General features: G+C 33.4%; 1 protein-coding gene across 9 annotated transcripts in view; it reads right to left on the bottom strand.

Annotated features, from left to right (window-relative positions):
* Positions 1 to 18,399, bottom strand: part of kst (spectrin beta chain, non-erythrocytic 5 kst) — a 333,164-nt gene that overhangs the window by 147,986 nt on the left and 166,779 nt on the right. For all 9 annotated transcript variants that reach the window (XM_089085798.1, XM_089085799.1, XM_089085797.1 and 6 more), the window contains 5 exons: positions 13,194 to 13,291; positions 12,308 to 12,514; positions 11,112 to 11,245; positions 8,692 to 8,863; positions 683 to 862 (listed from right to left, as the gene is read on the bottom strand). In XM_089085798.1, coding sequence (XP_088941924.1) covers positions 683 to 862; positions 8,692 to 8,863; positions 11,112 to 11,245; positions 12,308 to 12,514; positions 13,194 to 13,291 — 791 coding nt within the window. The remainder of the gene's footprint in view (positions 1 to 682; positions 863 to 8,691; positions 8,864 to 11,111; positions 11,246 to 12,307; positions 12,515 to 13,193; positions 13,292 to 18,399) is intronic.

Raw genomic sequence — 18,399 nt, 5'->3', positions numbered from 1 at the left:
AAAAATTAATTATAAACTAGAATAAATTGGTATAAGAGAAATAAATGACAAAGTAGCAAATTTGTGTAGCTCTCGTGGCGCACGGGATCCGCACCGCAACGATACCTTTAATACCAGAACTAATAAGAGGTCAAACACACTCTCATTTCTTTTTTTATATTTTGCCTCTCTAGTTTTATTTAACGTCAGAAGACGAGAAAATTCAATACTACATAATTAAAAAGTGGAAACCTGTATTAAGTTTAGTTTAAGTTAGCCAGTAGACTTTATATTATAACAATATTTATAATATCTTTAGTGGGCTTATAGAGAGAAAAATGGTTTTATAACTATTTAAAGTGACAAATTTACAATAATCTGTCAAAATATAAAGGCAAACAAAAAGAGAAAAGTACATAAAGAACACAAATAAATGAAAAATGGAGTTTCAGCTTTTGAAGGCCTTCAGTCTTGACTCTCAATATCATCTTCAAATCAAATTTCAAACTTTTGATATTAAATTCTATCTGTCTTCATTAAAATAGGCTTTTCCTCTAGGAAACAAATAATCAAAAGAGAAAGGGTGAAGAGAGAGAGAGAGAGAGAGAGAGAGAGAGAGAGAGAGAGAGAGAGAGAGAGAGAGAGAGAGACAGAGAGAGAGAGAGAGAGAGAGAGAGAGAGAGAGAGAGAGAGAGAGACTTACTAAGTTACTGCTTTCGCGAAGAAAGATTTGGGCACCAACAGCCGTTTCAATGCGTGTTCTTTTGTCGAGAGATTTCTCCTTTACTTCCTCCCACATTGCAGCTACTTCTTGTTCTCTCGCAGCAACAGACTTTGCTTCAGTAGGATAATCAGACTTAACTGATTGGGCCAGGTTTTTCACCTAAAACAAAACAGATACTCAATTTTGCCATTCGCCTAATTCTCTAACATACAAAATAAAATTCCTCATTAAATATAAGCTGAATATATTAGTTTCATATAGTTATTAAGGGCCTCGGGTTCAAACCTCGCATGTAATATTCAGGACAGAGTTAGTACAAGCTTCTTCTAGATTCCATAAAAATTCTACAACATAGAATGTTAGAGAATAAAATACAAAATAAAAATACTCATTACAAATAAGCTGAATATGTTAGTTTTATATAGTTATTAAGGCCCTCGGGTTCAAACCTCGCATGTAATATTCAGGACAGAGTTAGTACAAGTTTCTTCTATAGAATTCCATACAAATTCTCCAACATTGTATGTTAGAGAATAAAATACAAAATAAAATTCCTCATTAAATATAAGTTGAATATATTAGTTTCATATAGTTATTAAGGGCCTCGGGTTCAAACCTCGCATGTAATATTCAGGACAGAGTTAGTACAAGCTTCTTCTATATTCAATACAAATTCTAAAACATATAATGTTATATAATAAAATACAAAATAAAATTCCTCATTACATATAAGTTGAATATGTTAGTTTTATATATTTATTTAGGGAATATTGTTAAAACCTATAATTTCAGATTCATTACAGATTTAGAACTATATTATTATCGATCGTTCAATAAACCTAAACCATAAGTTAATGTTATAGACAAAACAACACTCAAATCTAACAACGTTAAATATATATGAAGATATTTGTGTCATAGCGTTATTTTGGGCCTCGGGTTCAATCCTCGCGTTGCCTATTCAGGACACAGGTAGTTAACGTTACTACTCAATAAGTCCATACAAGTTATCCAACATATAAGGTTATAGAATAAAATACAAAATAAAATTCCTAATTAAATATAAGTTGAATATATTAGTTTCATATCGTTATTAAGGGCCTCGGGTTCAAACCTCGCATGTAATATTCAGGACAAAGTTAGTACAAGTTTCTTCTATAGCGTTCCATACAAATTCTCGAACATTGCATGTTAGAGAATAAAAAACAAAATAAAAGTCCTCATTAAATATAAGCTGAATATATTAGTTTCATATATTTATTAAGGGCATCTGGTTCAAACCTCGCGTGTAATATTCAGGACAGAGTTAGTACAATATTCTTCTATATAATTCCATACAACTTCTCCAAAAGTTAATCTTAGATAATAAAATAGAAAAAAAAAATCATCATTACATATAAGTTGAATAATTTAGTTTCATATAGTTATTAAGGGCCTCGGGTTCAAACCTCGCATTTAATATTCAGGACAAAGTTAGTACAAGTTTCTTCTATAGAGATCAATACAAATTCTACAACATTGCAGGTTAGAGAATAAAATAAAAAATAAAATTCATAATTAAATATAAGCTGAATATATTTGTTTCATATAGTTATTAAGGGCATCGGGTTCAAACCTCGCGTGTAAGATTCAGGACAGAGTTAGTACAGGTTTCTTCTATATAATTCCATACAAATTCTCCAACATTGCATGTTAGAGAATAAAATACAAAATAAAAGTCCTCATTAAATATAAGTTGAATATATTAGTTTCATATAGTTATTAAGGGCCTCGGGTTCAATCCTCGCGTGTAATATTCAGGACAGAGTTAGTACAAGCTTCTTCTAGATTCAAGACAAATAATACAACAAATTATGTTATATAATAAAATACAAAATAAAATTAATCATAACAAATCTGTTTAATATATTAGTGTCATACATTTTTTAATGGACACGTGTTCACTCCTCTTCAGTAATAGTCAGGAAAAAGTAAGAACAGGTTTATACTCAATAATTAAAGACAACGTCGACAAACGATAATGTTAGAGAATAAAATACAAAATAAAAGTCCTCATTAAATATAAGTTGAATATATTAGTTTCATATAGTTATTAAGGGCCTCGGGTTCAAACCTCGCATGTAATATTCAGGACAGAGTTAGTACAGGATTATTATATAGAATTACAGACAAATTCAACAACAGTGAATGTTAGAGAATAAAATACAAAATAAAATTCCTCATTAAATATAAGTTGAATATGTTAGTTTCATATCGTTATTAAGGGCCTCGGGTTCAAACCTCGCATTTAAGATTCATTACAGAGTTAGTTCTGGTTTATTATATATCGGTAAAGACAAAGTCTCCAAAAGTTCAGTTTAGATACTAAAAACCAATCTAAAATACATGATTACTTAAAAGTTGAATATGTGATAGTATTATATTTCTTATGTGCATCGGGTTCTAACCTCGCATGTAATATTCAGGACAAAGTTAGAACAGGATTCTTCTATAGAATTCCAGACAACTTCTCCAACATTGCATGTTAGAGAATAAAATAGAAACTACAAGTCTTCATTACATATTAGATGAATATTTTAGTTTCATATAGTTATTATGGGCCTCGGGTTCAATCCTCGCATTTAATATTCAGGACAAAGTTAGTACAAGTTTCTTCTATAGAATTCCATACAAATTCTCGAACATTGCATGTTAGAGAATAAAATACAAAATAAAATTCATCATTACATATAAGCTGAATATATTAGTTTCATATAGTTATTAAGGGCCTCGTGTTCAAACCTCGCGTGTAAGATTCAGGACAGAGTTAGAACAGGTTTATTCTATAGAAGTCCATACAAATTCTACAACATTGCATGTTAGAGAATAAAATACAAAATAAAATTCCTCATTAAATATAAGCTGAATATATTAGTTTCATATAGTTATTAAGGGCCTCGGGTTCAAACCTCGCATGTAATATTCAGGACAGAGTTAGTACAAGATTCTTCTATAGAAGTCCATACAAATACTCCAACATTGCATGTTAGAGAATAAAATACAAAATAAAATTCCTCATTACATATAAGTTGAATATATTAGTTTCATATAGTTATTAAGGGCCTCGGGTTCAAACCTCGCATGTAATATTCAGGACAAAGTTAGTACAAGTTTCTTCTATAGCGTTCCATACAAATTCTCGAACAGTGAATGTTAGAGAATAAAATAAAAAAAAAAATTCCTCATTAAATATAAGCTGAATATGTTAGTTTCATATAGTTATTAAGGGCCTCGGGTTCAAACCTCGCGTGTAATATTCAGGACATAGTTAGTACAGGATTCTTCTCTATACTTCAATACAAATTCAACAACAGTTCATTTTAGAGAATAAAATCGAAAATAAAAGACATCATTACATAATAGCAGAATATGTTATTTTCATATAGTTATTAAGGGCCTCGGGTTCAATCCTCGCGTGTAATATTCAGGAAAGAGTTATTACACGCTTCTTCTAGATTCAATACAAGTACTCCAACATTGTATGTTAGAGAATAAAATACAAAATAAAATTCCTCATTAAATATAAGTTGAATATTTTAGTTTCATATAGTTATTAAGGGCCTCGGGTTCAAACCTCGCATGTAATATTCAGGACAAAGTTAGTACAAGATTCTTCTATAGAATTCCATACACAATATCTTTCACGCTACGTCGAATGATGCAACTAAAAAAAACCAAATTTCAGTTATAAGAGGTTGCAAAAGGGATTATGTATCAATTAAATATACAGAATTACATATATGATTATAAGCAAATGAAATTTATTTATTAATGAAATTATAAAAAACATATAAAATATAGATAAAATTATAAAGGAATAGGATAAGTATATATTTCGATTGAAATATAGGAGATTTCCCATGAGCAGAATGTACATGATTGGCTATTTCGAAAAACCAAAAACAAGGAATACAAAATAGATAAAGAAAAACTATTGTATTTGCTGAAGAGGCTCTTAATATCATTAGTAGGCTTCTTGCATTTGGAGTAACAGAATTTCGGACATTAGTGCACTAATGGTGTTGTTCTGTGCGCAGTAAACGTAACAGCTTTACTATGCAATTTTTTAAAATAATTTTCAGGAATTTTTAAGCTACACATACTTAAAGAGGAAAAAAACATGAATTATATGTATGTACTTATTTATAACCCATGGTACAAAAAGGAAAATGATGGAGTACCATTAAAACAAAGAAAAGAAAATCAACACTCAAAAACAACAACAAACATTAGTGCTAGCCTTTAAAAAACGACTTGCCATTTGAGGCCACCTTGCTAACTGGACATTTGAGCGTTAAGCTCACACAGCTCAGGGCATGGTTCAGACAAATTATATTTTCTCATGAGGCACGTGTTACGGGTCCATAGGGACTCGCAGCAGAGACTTGGCATATCTACAAAATACATGCTTCATTTTAAGACGATCAAATTTACTAAATATTAGATAAAACGGCACTATAAACAAAATATTTGAAATTATTACGCGACAACTTGCCAGTCCACTTTCTGAAAAGCATAACTATAATATAACTGCACTAGAGAAGCCACTTGTATTTTTTTTTTCAACATTAGTTTTTCTTTTTTGTAATTTTTTTCGTTTGTCTTTTCTTCCTGTCTTTTGTCTATTTATTCATATTCAAGCTCATATATCAGGCTGAAAATTCAAGCACCATTCTCCACTTACTTACTTGCAGCGGGACCAGGCGTTTCCGCCTCACCCAGCATCCGAACGAAGCTTCTGATCTGACGTCCGAAAGTGTAAAACTGAACCTAGGCAACGGTGGCCAAGAACCTCTAGAGTATGTCCTTGAGCTGCTTTTACAGGCCACGATGCAACACCATAGAGTAGGACTACCCTCAAAATCGACTTATATATCCTTATCTTTGTTCACATATTAATTTCTCGACGGACCTAGAGATGTGGGTCCGACGGAACATGGACCCACGGACTTCCACTCTCCACCGGCTAGTGTTGTGTTTTTTGTCGTTAGTACATTTCATTAATAAAATATTTCTGTGACTTTTAGACGTACTATAACAAAATATTACGCATAAAATCGTTCGTTTCATTTTTTTAGAAAACAAGAGTTATTGTACTTTTAATATTCCTTTACCGGCTCTTTATCCAGATTCAAATTTGGGTCTACCAGGATTTATTTATACTTAGAAAATTATTTTCTTCTTAGTCATTTATTTACGTTATACTTTAGCCTTTTGGTAGGTCTTCTGGATTTTTAGCTTTTCTAAAACCAAATAGGTCTTTAATTTTAAAAACCTCTTAGATAATTAACTTTTAATATGTTTTGGAAATTAATATAAATAGTAATTAATTTAATTTCAATAAATATATTTGGTAAGCTAATGCATTTAGCCGATGCTTAGCCTAAATATATGCTTGAATTATCTAATCTCAAGTCAAATCAACTTCAAACAAACAGATCATAGACCACAGGTTGTCTGAAAGTGTTACCATGCTAGTTATTTGTCATAAACTTTAGTAGGTTTCCCCTCCCTAAGGATGTGTTTCGTGCGGTAGTGTGGGTTCAAGATTTCTCTTGCTTTATATCAGACAATTGTGAAGTTTGGCACTAAACGTTCTTATGTTTTCAACGCAAAGACCAGTGTTAGCAAAGAAGATTCGGTCAATATTTCGCTGTTCATATTATTGACTTACGAATACAGCGAATACACCACACGATGTCTTATTTATACTCTTTACGAATATAATAATCCCTTCTCTCGCAAATTCAAATTTAAGCCCTTTTTGAACCCTTGAAAATGTCCAAAAAACTTCTAGTTTTTGGGTATAAAAAAAAAGCTTAAACCAGGAATTTCAAAATTACTATTTGATCACAAGTCCATTTTTAAAGTTATATAATCCAGAAGCACTGATTTATCTCGATTAAGTTGGATAAAATATTCGAAACAATTTCTACATTTTTCTGTCTGCCATGTTTCTTCTGTCGGCTTCGATATTTTTTGACATATAGGTGAAACAGCAGCTTTTAAGCGGCCAAACAGAACAAGAAGAAAACCAGGCGGATTTGTTTTGAATTTTTTTAATCAACTTCATCTTGAAAAATCAATGTTTGTGGATTATACAACTTCTACAAAATGGATTTATAATGAAACAGTAAGTTTGAAACAAATGTTATAATCCAATTTTATATCCAAAAACAGAATGAAATTATTATTTTCAAGGGTCCGAAAAGGGCTAAAAGTTGAATTTGCGAGAAAAGCGATTATTATATTCAGAGAAAGCATCAAAAATGGCATCTAGTGGTGTGTTCAATTTATTTGTAGGTCAATAATATAAACTGCGAAATATTTGCCGAATATTCTGCCACGCGAGAGAAAATTTTTTTTTTTTTAAATCAAGCTTAAAATATTGACATTTTCCTTCTACTCAATTTTTTTTTTATGTGGCTTACTCCGAGAATTTCTTGGGGAGGAGGGAAGGGGGATAAACAAGATTGTTTTATAAATCAGTGCCTCAACTTCAAATTGCATTGCTTATTGATTTACTTATGGCTGAAGAGGGTGTGTAACAGCATGCTTTACATTACAGTGTTGACCAAAAGTACTTTGAATAGAACTTGCAAATTTTCCCCGTCAAGATTCCCAAGCAATTTTCATCTAAAGAACATAAATCAAATTAAATATATTAAAATACCAACTTTTAAAATTTGGATTTATACAAATATGCCTTTAAGATTAAGAAGAGAGTCGATATGTCTATTAATCTTAAGCTAAGTTCAGACAGGAGTCGAATTTCACTTCTTAAGCAGGATTTCACGCCATCCAAGGGAAAAAATATATATTTTTATGAGCGAAAATTTGGGTTCATTCTGTTTCAGTTCAGAGCAGTGAAATTCGTTTCTACGACCGGCTACAATATGAGGAAAATAAACAAAAGTTTCCCGGTTAGGGAGAACCAGAAAAGTAACCATCGGTAATCTCTTTTAGATAAGTATTCCGAGTAGTTCTTCTTTTTTCGGGAAATTTTCGAAGAAAGTCACAGAGTTTGACCTTCAATTAGACGTTACAGCAGATATTCACAGCAAAGTTGCTTTTTCGTTTTGGCGGTTAGCTTAACAAAATTTATTGTCTTCTTTTAGAACTCAATTCTAAAAACCCCAAAGCTTCCTTGGAAGCAATATTAGATTGTCTTATCACGAGGGTAGAATTTATAGCAGGCGATTATTTCCTTTCTAACTTTGTACCCAGCATCCCCCCTCCTTCTGTGTGCAGGTAAAGTGACACTAAAGTTCAAGAGTAAAATTTCTCAAATTAATTGTAAATCATACTTCTCAACAATCCCCCTAAGGGCTCTCTGAAAACTACCAAAAATGCCAAGAGTCACAGCTCGCTTACCAGTAAAATTTGAAATTTGTTTTCTCATGAAGGTAAAGTTAATATTAAGTGAATAACTCAAACTGGGAAGACTGTGGTTAAGAAAAACTATGACTATGTCATTTCATATTTTCCTTCTCCCATCTACTACTTCTACTACTACTAACAACTAACCGCAGCACCAAGCTGCCTGAGTTCAACGCAGCTACGCACGCTCTTCCTCCATCCCAATCTATTCAAAGCCTCCCTCTTTAAACCCACCCAGGAAGTTCCCATTTCCTTTTAAATCTTTCCTTACGACATCTTCCAACCCCAACCGAGGAAGACCCACTTTTCGTTTATACCTAAACGGTTGCCAAAAAGGACAATTTTTGGCAATCTGTCATCCTTCATCCGCAGAAAGTCTCCTATCCCTTCAGAAAATTCTGATTTTTATTCTTCGAAATACATCAAGAAGTGTACAAAAAAAAGTGAGATTTTATAGAACAGTTCAAATATACAAAGTAAAACTGAACTGGATTAAGTGGATTAGATAGAGCTTCTCTAACACAATTCTTTGCTCTCATGAGGCAAAGACAACAGTAAGCGATGCTTACCTTTCTAACTTTGTCCTCGACCGGCAATAACTCTCTTTCCAATTGTTCATGGCGTCGTTGAAGGGCTTGAACTGTCTTGAGGTCCCCTTCAAATTCATCTCTGCCAAGACTCTCAAGCTTTTCGGCCATCCAGAATTTTGCTTCGTCACAATTTCGGTAGAACAGTTCCACACTATAATAAAAAAAAACATGTCTTGTTATACATGTCTTGGCAACAGTGTAACTATTACCTCTTTTTATTCTAAGCCAAAGAGGCGTATGTCAAAGAACTCACTTTGTAACAAATCAGTATTTTATTCAATACCAGTTAATAAAAGGATTCAACGTCACCTGGTGCCTTTATGCTGCCATAAAAAAAAACACATAAAATGTATTACAAACCGGTGATTAAAAAAACCAGCCAAGATTGAAAAATTATTACTATTTAATGAGAAAATGCAAAGTATTGTGAAATTTGTAAAACACTGTTCAATGATTTGTCTCTTGCCCCCTGTTAATTTATAAAACAAGCCGTCATCAGCGTAAACATAGAAAAAAAAAATGAAAATACAAAATAAAACTTCGAAGAAACAAAAATAACACAGCCACCAAATCATACTAATTGTAAAAAGTGAATAAAAAACACACCTGGTTATATAATGAATGACATAAGAATCATTCTGTTACTTATTTTATACAAATGAACTAGTATAACGTCATGATTTTAAGTACCTCAGTTTGTATTAGCTGGTAAAATAATTGACACATGTGGGTTTCTGGTCGGTTTTAGGGGGAGGGGGGGGGTAAAGAGGAGGGGGCGGGGGTTCAAAGGGGGCGCTTGCCCCGGGCGTAAGAATTTTAGAGGCGCAAAACTTCAAACAAATAATCTAACGACTATAATCACTTTGTAATTTTGAAAGTTTTTTTTTTCATTTTGCATTCAAATTTTGTTAATAATTGAGAGTTTTGCTAATGAATGAAAATTTTGTAAAAATTTGGCCTGAAAATTTTTGGGAGACAGGGGGGGGGGGTGCTAATAAAGATTTTGCCCCGGGCGCAAAAAAGGCCAAAACCACCACTGCAATCTATTCGTTCCAAAAAACAACTACACCTTCAAAATTAAGCTACACCTTAGGGGTCCCATGTATTTAGCTTACTTCTTGCTGATTTATTCATCCACGTTTCTTTTTTCTTTCTTTTTTATAAATTTGACACACATTATTTCCAAAAACTGAATAACTGCATAGGGAGGTAGAAATACTGAGTTCCCAATTTTCCTTTTCCTTTAAATACGTATAGCTAATATATAATATTATAATATATATATATATATATATATATATATATATATATATATATATATATATATATATATATATATATATATATATATATATATATATATATATATATATATATATATATATATATATATATATATATATATATATATATATATATATTAATATAGAATTAATATATTAAAATATAATATATATATATGGCCCATTTACGAATAACTCAGATTTCATTTTCACTGCCCTTTCTAGTGGGTGAAGATGTTCTTTTCATCCTTGGTAGGAATGAAGCAAGGGCTGAGATGTTAAAGCATTTTTTTCTTATCTTTTTCTATAAGAAGCTCAGTTATTTTGATGGGTTCACGAACAAGGTGTCTTTAAGATAGTCAAGTTCAAGGATTATATAATCTTTCAAGGCATTCTCGTAGGACCCGTTCAACGAGAGAATTTACCACCCCTTTTGTTATAAAAGTGGGCTGTCACCGTCACTGAGTTTTCTATAAATACTTCTAATTTTATTAAATAATTACAGATTCCCAAATGAATGTTTAATCATTCAGTTTGCGGCTAGGTTTATTTCTCGGTTTCCTTTTAGCAGTTTTTTTAACGTTGTTTTTTCTAGGTTTGTATTTTTATTTCATTTTACTATTTTGTTCTATTTCAAATTTTTCTTCTCTTTGCATTGAGGACAGATAAGTGTAGATCTCGACTGAAATCCTTGAGCTATTCTCTGGTTATCACTGGCTCATATCTGTTACATGTTCTCCTAAACAACCAAATGGTGCATTTTTTTTTCTTTTTTTCAAATAAGTTTAATTAAAACAAAATCGAAAATTTGGTCTAGATTTGTTTTTCCAGTCACATATTTAGCCTTCGTGACCGATGAACTTATTTAAACAAAAATACTGTTCAACACTTTTCAATCACAAACTAGCCATTTATGAATAAATTATGTCAGCAAAGCAGCTGGTTAGGCTTCTCGTTTTGTTTTACAAACTGTATCTTTTCGATGGGTAGAACTTCATTTCTACTGGGTAGAACTTCATTTCTTCGATGGGTAGACTTCATTTCTACTCTCTGAACTAAACTTGAAAATTCCAGAAAACAGAAATGAAATAGAAATAAGGAAGTAGAGGTTCATACCTTGAAGCCCCTTGGAGGCTTTTTTCTTTGGCTTGTCTAACTTTGTAAAGATGGTCCCAGAGTCGTTCAAATTCTTTTTGCTTTAATTTGACTGTTTTTGCTTGACTGGTCCCGTGCTTCAAGAGTTCCTCGGCCTGTAAAGAAATTAATGGGCTAAATACATCTACAAGTCGGTCTACAAGTTCATAGTGCTTATTTCAAATATTGTACTTAATGCTTTAAATAGCTTTGATAAAAGGTACACAAGTGAGTGCATTCACGAACAAAGCTACAGTTTTGACATTAGCTAGGCCATTTGGCATTGACTAAAGGCTCTAAAACCTTTTATTTTGTTTCAAAGGTTCTTTTGGAAAAAAATTACCAGATTTTTGTAGAGGGGGGGGGATCATCTACTACATCAATCCTATCATAACAAATTGTCAGCCAAATATTTGCTCACTTTACAAGCTAATCTTTTTGCTTGGAGACGTAGATCCGTGGGATTCATACCTACGGCGTCGCACTGATTATTGAAGCATCCCTAACCACTGATATACCACTGAGACACCCCCCTCCCTCTAACCACTAGAGCTCCCTGTATCAGCTATTAGTGAAAAAATTACAAAAATCTGTGTTGATTTTTTAATAAAATAGATGAGAATTCCACATTTCGATGGTCAAAATACAGAGCAAACAGCAATTTCTCCTAGAATGACAACAACTTGATTTAAAATCAAATAGTTATGTTAATTTTAATCTTTACATTTTTCAAAGACATTTTACATTTTTAATCTTTACATTTTTACATTTTTCATAAAGTTAGTCAGCGTAAATTATAAAATACTGTCCCTCATGTCTCATGGTACACCGAGAGAAGAATAAAAAACAAACCTTTTATCCTTTCATAAAAATATTTCAATGGAACTTTATGCTTGAAACACTACTTAAAAACACGAAGAGAGAGAGAGAGGGAGGTGGGGGAGAGGAAGATAGAGGGGGGAGAAAGAGGGAGATAGATAAATATTAAAGATAACGAGAGCAAAAAGGAGAAAAAAAAATGAAATGAAAGAGGAAGGAAGTAAAAAAAAGAGGCAAAAGGAGGAAGGGGTGTGTGAGAGAGCGAAATAATCAGCTTTTGTAAACCCTGCTATATTTGATTTCTATTATTTTTTTGTACAAGAACAAAAACAAAATAATAAGAATCAAAAAATATTTACCAAAAAGCTAATTTTTTCTATTCTGCTTCTATTCGCTGACATATCCGTGACAATTGCTTCAAACTTTCTTTTTGCAACCTCAACACCATCTTCTGCAGTTGTTTCTTGGAGTTGTTTTTCTTTCTCTCTGGCCCATGTACTAAAGTCGTCACAATGACTATTGAAGGCAAAAAGACGTAGGGAATCTTCAAGCAACTTCTTCCGTTTCTGTAGAGTAAAAAGAAGTAATTATAAAATAAAATGTCTTAAGGTACACGGAATTTAAGCTAAGAAATATTATGAGTTTAAAAATTTGGTTAGATCAAAGATAAAACAAAACATATATGAGGATAAAATATTGACTTTCGTTCAAAACAGAAACATCCAATATAACCTGAAAAGTAATACATTATACTCGATATTTTAGTCACATTATTTTTATGACCAAAGTGGACCTCAAAGAGGCGAAAACTAACAAATACGGAAAAAAAGGGAAAATTTTGGTACCACAGAAAATACTAGTAAAAAAAAGATATTTCTGCAGAGGTTTCCACTAGATCATCTTCCATTTAAGGAAAAGCATAAAAAGAGTTAAGGATAAAGGAAAAGAAGAACAGAGTTAAAAGCAAATAAAACTGCAAACAAACAATATAAAAACAATAAACTGGTTTAAGAACTCGTTAATTAAAAAAAAGTGACTATAGAGATACGTCGGCGATCAATTTTGACCATAATCAATTAGACTGATTTTACGCTTTTGGTCAATCGATTTTAGTTTATTTTCCCAGGACATACACTTAATCGAAGGAGGTCAGGGTTTAGAACTCCCTAATCATAGATATTTCCCCGGCAATTTTTCATAGGCGTTATGTACCATGCCAAAGTGAAACAAAACAGCATTTCTCACCTCCGACAAGTCAGATAGATCTTTGTACAGTTGAACGACATTATTTTTCCTTTCTTCAACTCCTTCTGTATCTTCACCCATACTAAGCGATTTTCTCACTGAAAGACATAAGGTAAATAAAAGAAAAGGAGGCTAGGCTCAAACTAGAGTCAAATTTTGCTTTGGTGGCTAGATTTGCCGTTGCCCTCTAAAAAAAAAAAAAAAAAAGTCGAGTTTTCACTTCGACGAATAGTTGTTTCGCTTTGTTTCGGATCAGTAGCAAAACTTACATCACCAGCCGGAAAAGCTGTGTTTAAATCTCCCTAAAGATTAGACACAGAAGTTTTTTGTTGAGGATTAAAAATCTTCGTGTTTCACCAGCAAAAATCTATGACTGGTATTTTGTTTAGACTGGTATTAAATAAAAAAAAAAAAAAATTTTTAACTGAAAATAACGAGCGCCATTAAAACTTAAAACGAACAGAAATGATTCCGTATATGAAAGGGGCTTTCCTCTCCTCAGCGCCTCGCCGTTTAGGCTAAAGTTTTTTATTGTTTAAAAAAAATAAGAGTTTTGAGAAAGTCAAACTTTAGCGTAAAGAGCAAGGGGCTGAGGAGGGGACAGCCCTTTCATATACGGAATAATTTCTGTTCGTTTTAAGTTTTAATGTCGCTCCTTACTTTCAGTTAAAAAAACATGTTTTTTTTTATTTAATTTTTGAACGTTTTTGAATTAATACAGGTCTTGATTTTGACTCACCGTTCATGAATAATTAAAACAAAATTTGCATATTAATTTTACTTTTATTTAGTTAAATGGCTTTCTCGAAACTTGTTGAATTTTATTTACGAACGTTTTTATTAGTAATAAATATACGCAATTTACGAATTAGCTTACGTATCGAACTTCTATATTCATATATTTTTAATACGTATATTAGGGGGTTTGCCCCCTAGTCAATGCCTTGCTCTTTAAGCTAAAGTTCGAATTTTCTAAAAAATGTTTGGCTTAAAGAGCGAGGTATTGACTAGGGGGTGAACCCAATCATATAGCTAATATTTTCTGTTCGTTTTAAGTTTTGATGTTGCTCCTTACTTTCAGTTGAAAAACTTGTTTTTTTTTATATCTAATTTCTAATTTTTTTAAAAATAATGCTCGGGAGTCCGGCGCCCCCTTCATAGCAATGTCCCTTCCCCATAAAAACTTCCTTCACGGAAAGATCCTCCCACATAAACCCCGACCCACCCCTCCCCCAACTACCAGAAAAAATTCCCCCTGAAAACGTCTGTGTACTTCCCAATAACCAATACTATATGTTAACATTGGGTTAAGTTCATAACTTTCAGACCTCCCCCCGGGGCTTCGGGGGATTAAATAATCCTAAAAGACATAGTTATCACATTTTCGACCATGCTGAACTAAATTGCTATCTCAATATTTTGATCAGGTGACTCTGGGAAAAAATGAGCGTGGGAGGGGGCCTAGTTGCCCTTCATTTTTTTGGTTACTTAAAAAGGGCACTAAAACTTTTGATTTCCGATCCATTGAGCCCTCCTACGATATTCTAGGATCACTGGGTCAATACGATTACCCCTGGGAAAAAAAAAAATAAATAAATAAATAAAAAAATAAACACGCATCCGTGATCTTTCTTCTGGCAAAAAATGGAAAATTCCTCATTTTCGTAGATAGGAGCTTGAAACCTCTACAGTAGGGTTCTCTGATACGCTGAATATGATGGTGTGATTTTCATTAAGGTTCTATAGCTTTTAGGGGGTCTTTTCCCCCTTTTTCCAAAATAAGCCAAATTTTCTCAGGCGCGTAACTTTTGATGGGTAAGATTAAACTTGATGAAACTTATATATTTGAAATCACATTTAAAATCTGATTCTTTTGATGTATCTATTGGTATCAAAATTCCGTTTTTTAGACTTTCGGTTACCATTGAGCCGGGTCGCTCCTTACTTACAGTTCGTTACCACTAACTGTTTGATTTGACAGTCTTTTTTTCTATTTTTTAAAATAACCAGAGAATTTTAATTTCAGTCCGACAAACTGGCCAAAATTTCCCACAGTTACATCGCTTGAACGATACCATTTGACAAAATTTACGGTGTTTTGTCAGAATCTATGTTAATGACCGAAAGCATAGTTGGAGATCAAAGGTCTGAATACCGTTCAATGCATACACTTAGACCTGCGTTGCCATTGGCTACTTAGCGATGGGACACCAGTTTTGAAAACTAAAGCATCCCGATCTATTTTTCCAGGTTTTGCTGGGATACCAAAATACTGTTTCCAAATGTTCATTGGCCTTTCTGTCATCCGGCAGCAAAGCAGTGTAGCGTTTGCTTTAGAGCAAGAACACTGACTTGAATCGGACGTTTGGAGATGCTAAGTCTCTAGATGACAGGACAATTGAAAAGGTAGTTGAATCACGGTGTACCACGGGCTCTCATTCTTAAAGACAATGTACTGTCTTCTCTAGAATCACACCATACTGTACTTATTCATGTAATACATGTACTATTCACTATAATATACTGAACACAATCATACTGTAGAATCATTCATGGGAAATTATACCATATAATTGCTAGTTGTGCGGGTTGGAAGACCATGCAATAAAACAAGAATTTTACAGAGGAAAAAATTCAATATACAATAATGGCTATAATATTTGAATAGATTTTTTTTTTTAGAAGTATAAAAGGGTTGAAAGAAAAGATTCAATGAATTAGGCATATATCGCGCATATCAGTAGAAGATCCAGTGTTCACCTTTACCACTCAGGAGAAATAGCTACCACTCAGGTCCAAGCCGTACAAGGAGGAGTATCGCAAGATTTTTTCATAATGTTTCCAATACAATTCAGTTTAGAATAACTTCACAACTATAGAATGTTGAAATAGTTATTTCATTTAAAAATTCATTTCACTTACCAGAGACTGTTCAAGTAAAGTATAGTTCAACTTGCTGAAAGATATTCTTAAAGTGAATTGGAAGAAGAGTATTTGAAAGATCCCGATATATTTGGCATTGATAGGTGCAAAGTTTCGACAATTTATAATTGTTTGAGATGGTAGTCTGGAGTCAGAGCTACATCACATTTCAGAGCTCTATTTTTAGCTAAACTTTCGTCCAAAGGACGTCCGAAATTCGTCCGAAGCAGCCCACTCCCTTCAAAAGAAAAACCTGACCTGTTTCCACTACTGAGGACCAGACACACGCTGGTCCTGGACTATATTCCATCTTCACCTGTGTTTCCGGCACAATTGCTTATTCAGCATTTTCTTATTAGAATACAGCTTTTTTCAAGTACGAATGCAGATATGAGATGCAATAAAATAGCTGTTTCAATTCATTGTATCTTTTTATCCTCTTTTTATACATACTATTTTCCCTCTTAAGACAACTCCAGTTTTTGAAATGGCACTCCGCATCAACTGAAATTCAGGAAATAATTTTGGTATAAAAAGACAGAGCTAACCTAATAAAGCACAGAGATTGAACTTTTCTGTAGAGATGTGAACTTCTGTATGACTTCCTCCTGCCTTGATTCCCATACGATAAAGATTCATCTTGTCAAAAACAAACCACATTTCTATTAATTTTAAGGGTTGGCTAGGATACTTACTGAACAACTAACTCTGGTTCACACAGCCGCGTGTTTATCATAGGCAGCGCCCTAGCGCTGCCTAAGTAAAGAACGATGTGGGCAAAATGTGTTTTTTTCTCCACCTGGGCACTTCGTATCGAAAAAGTTGTCGTAGAAACTTCGAAAAGGGCTCATTCGATTGGAAATTGAGAGTTCTAGTGCCCTTCTTAATAGTCGAAAGTGATTGGAGGGCAACTAGCCCCCCCACACACACACACCCATCATTCCCCCAAACATATCCAATTAAAGTTTTGAGATAGCCATTTTGTTCAGCGTAGTTGATTTCCAGACAGAAAATATGTTTTTGAAGAGGACACTCCCCCACAACCCTCAGGGCAAGGGTTTTAAGTTATGCCCTGGGAGTATATAAGGTTTTTTATAGAAGGCGTTGTCGTAAAAACTTCAAAACAGGCTCATTCGATTGGAATTCGAAGGGCTAGTACCCTTTTTAATAGTTGAAAGTGATTGGAGGGCAACTAGCCCCCCCCCACGCCCATCATTCCCCCAAACACATCCAATCGGAATTATGAGATAGCCATTTTTTTTAACGTAGTTGATTTCCGGGTAGACGAAATGTTTTTGAGTAGGAAAATCTCCCAATACCCTTACGGCAAGGGTTTTAAGCTGTGCCCAGGGGGTATACAATATTTTTATAGAAGCCATTGTCACAGAAACTTTGAGACATGCTCATTCGATTGGAAATTCAAAGGGCTAGTGCCATTTTTAATAGTCGAAAGTGATTGGACGGTAACTAGACCCCCCCCACGCCCACCATTTCCTCAAGCACATCCAATATAAAAGTATAATTTGCAATCATTACATTATATGAGAACAGTATAAACTTAACAATGTCTAGGATAAATTTTACGCCATATTAGCTGTTTAACATAAATGGCTGCCTACGTGCTTGGCGTCGTAACCTTTCAATTTTTAGGGCCATAAATGCTGCTATTAGGTGCTGAGCATACATACGCCATCATAAGGAAACGATGAAGATTTCACTGGTGGAGACAGAGGCCCAACTGAGATTAGACGGAGCAAGGGACAAATTCAATGGGACTTCAAATTATTAAGGTAATAATATTAATTTTTTTTTTTTAATCAAGGCAATGTTCTTCTAATGCCTGCTGCAGAGGCCATGACAGGGCCCACGAGATACGTTTGTTTACCCCCCCCCCCCCATCCCGCTCCGCGTAGGTTTTCCTCTTTGTTTTCTGTCAATGTGGAATTTTTGACTGCAAATGAATGTAACTGGCCATAGAAGAGGCTCTGGTTATTTGAACTCTTGGAAGTAAAAAACTGTGTGCAACATGCTCATGGCTCTCTTCTCCAATTATAGTTTTGAGATGTTTACTATAATGCGAATTTTCTTCACGTTATATTTGGCCCCAATATGACACGCAAGGTTTTATTTTATTATTAATTAAAAAAATATTCTTTTGTGGACTGAATGTCTAGTAAAAAACTTAGAACTGAAAGCTTTATAACCAAAGACATTATATTAAGCAGACTACAAATATCTGTAAAACTAGATTTAGAAATACAGGATTATTTAGACTTGACTTGGA

The sequence above is a fragment of the Artemia sp. Qi Xiang Cuo genome, chromosome 3, assembly GCF_049724085.1.
Source record: "Artemia sp. Qi Xiang Cuo chromosome 3, ASM4972408v1, whole genome shotgun sequence".
NCBI lineage: Eukaryota > Metazoa > Arthropoda > Branchiopoda > Anostraca > Artemiidae > Artemia > Artemia sp. Qi Xiang Cuo.
The sequence above is the reverse complement of the archived record's forward strand: the minus strand, read 5'-3'. Positions and strand labels throughout refer to the sequence as shown.